The sequence below is a fragment of the Fukomys damarensis genome, unplaced genomic scaffold (genome assembly GCF_012274545.1).
Source record: "Fukomys damarensis isolate Sample0158 unplaced genomic scaffold, DMR_v1.0_HiC HiC_scaffold_36, whole genome shotgun sequence".
NCBI lineage: Eukaryota > Metazoa > Chordata > Mammalia > Rodentia > Bathyergidae > Fukomys > Fukomys damarensis.
In genome coordinates this window covers 43,538,855-43,539,763 of record NW_022900948.1, presented here as the reverse complement: position 1 = coordinate 43,539,763, position 909 = coordinate 43,538,855, and the positions used below count along the sequence as shown (strand labels likewise).

General features: G+C 46.0%; 1 protein-coding gene across 1 annotated transcript in view; it reads right to left on the bottom strand.

The window, feature by feature from the left end:
* The window catches only part of Dnm1 (dynamin 1), a 26,047-nt gene that overhangs the window by 12,206 nt on the left and 12,932 nt on the right, over positions 1-909 (bottom strand). The window contains exon 11 of the mRNA XM_010627439.1: positions 791-877. Coding sequence (XP_010625741.1) covers positions 791-877 — 87 coding nt within the window. The remainder of the gene's footprint in view (positions 1-790; positions 878-909) is intronic.

The following is a 909-nucleotide window of genomic DNA, read 5'->3' as shown; positions in this document are numbered from 1 at the left end:
AAAAAAAAAAAAAAAAAAAAAAAAAAGAAAGAAAAGAAAAGAAAAAGAGAAACCACATATCATGAATGAGCAATGACCAGTTTCACTTCCAAGGTATAGCTAGAAAAAAAAAATCATAGAATGCCAGGATTTGAACAGATATTCACACATCCATCTTTACAGAATTCAAAAACAACTCAAGCAAATCAATAAAATGCGGTACACATATTCAGTGGGCTATTATTCACACGTTAAAAGGGAAGAAGATTGTGGCACACACTGAAACCCAGATGAGATGAGAAAAAGTCTGTGGATGGATGGTGGTGATGGCTGAGCCACAACTAGAACGTACTCAATACCACTCAATTGTATACTGAAAATGTCTAAAGTGGTACATTTTGTTGTGTGTATTTTACCATCAGAAAAAGAGAGAAGAGCAGAGTCGGTAAGAAGGGAAAGAGAAAGGCAGAGACCATGGAGACAGGAAAGAAGAAGGCCAGATGTTTGTGGCACATGCTGGTGATCCTAGCAGTTGGGAGGCTGAGGCAGGAGGATCGCTGTGAGTTTGAGGCCAGCCTGAGCTACACAGTGAGTTCAAGGCCAATCTGAACTACATAGCAAGACCGTGTCTCGAAAAACAGACCGACAGGGCCAGGGATGTAGCTCAGTGGTGCCACTGCCTACCTTGCAAGTGCAAGGTTCTGAGTTTGATCCCCAGTACTAAAAAAACAAAAGAACAACAAAAAAACCCAGACAGACAGACAGACAGGAAGAATGGTGCGTCGCAGGGGCAGGAGGGGAGGCGGCTGACCTGCTCCTTGGTGCGGCCCTCGCGCTCTCGGATGTGGGTGGTGACAATGCGCTCCATCTCCTCACGCAGCCGCGGGTACTGCTGGAGCTGGGCAGGGGGGAGAGGGCGAGCCACGTACG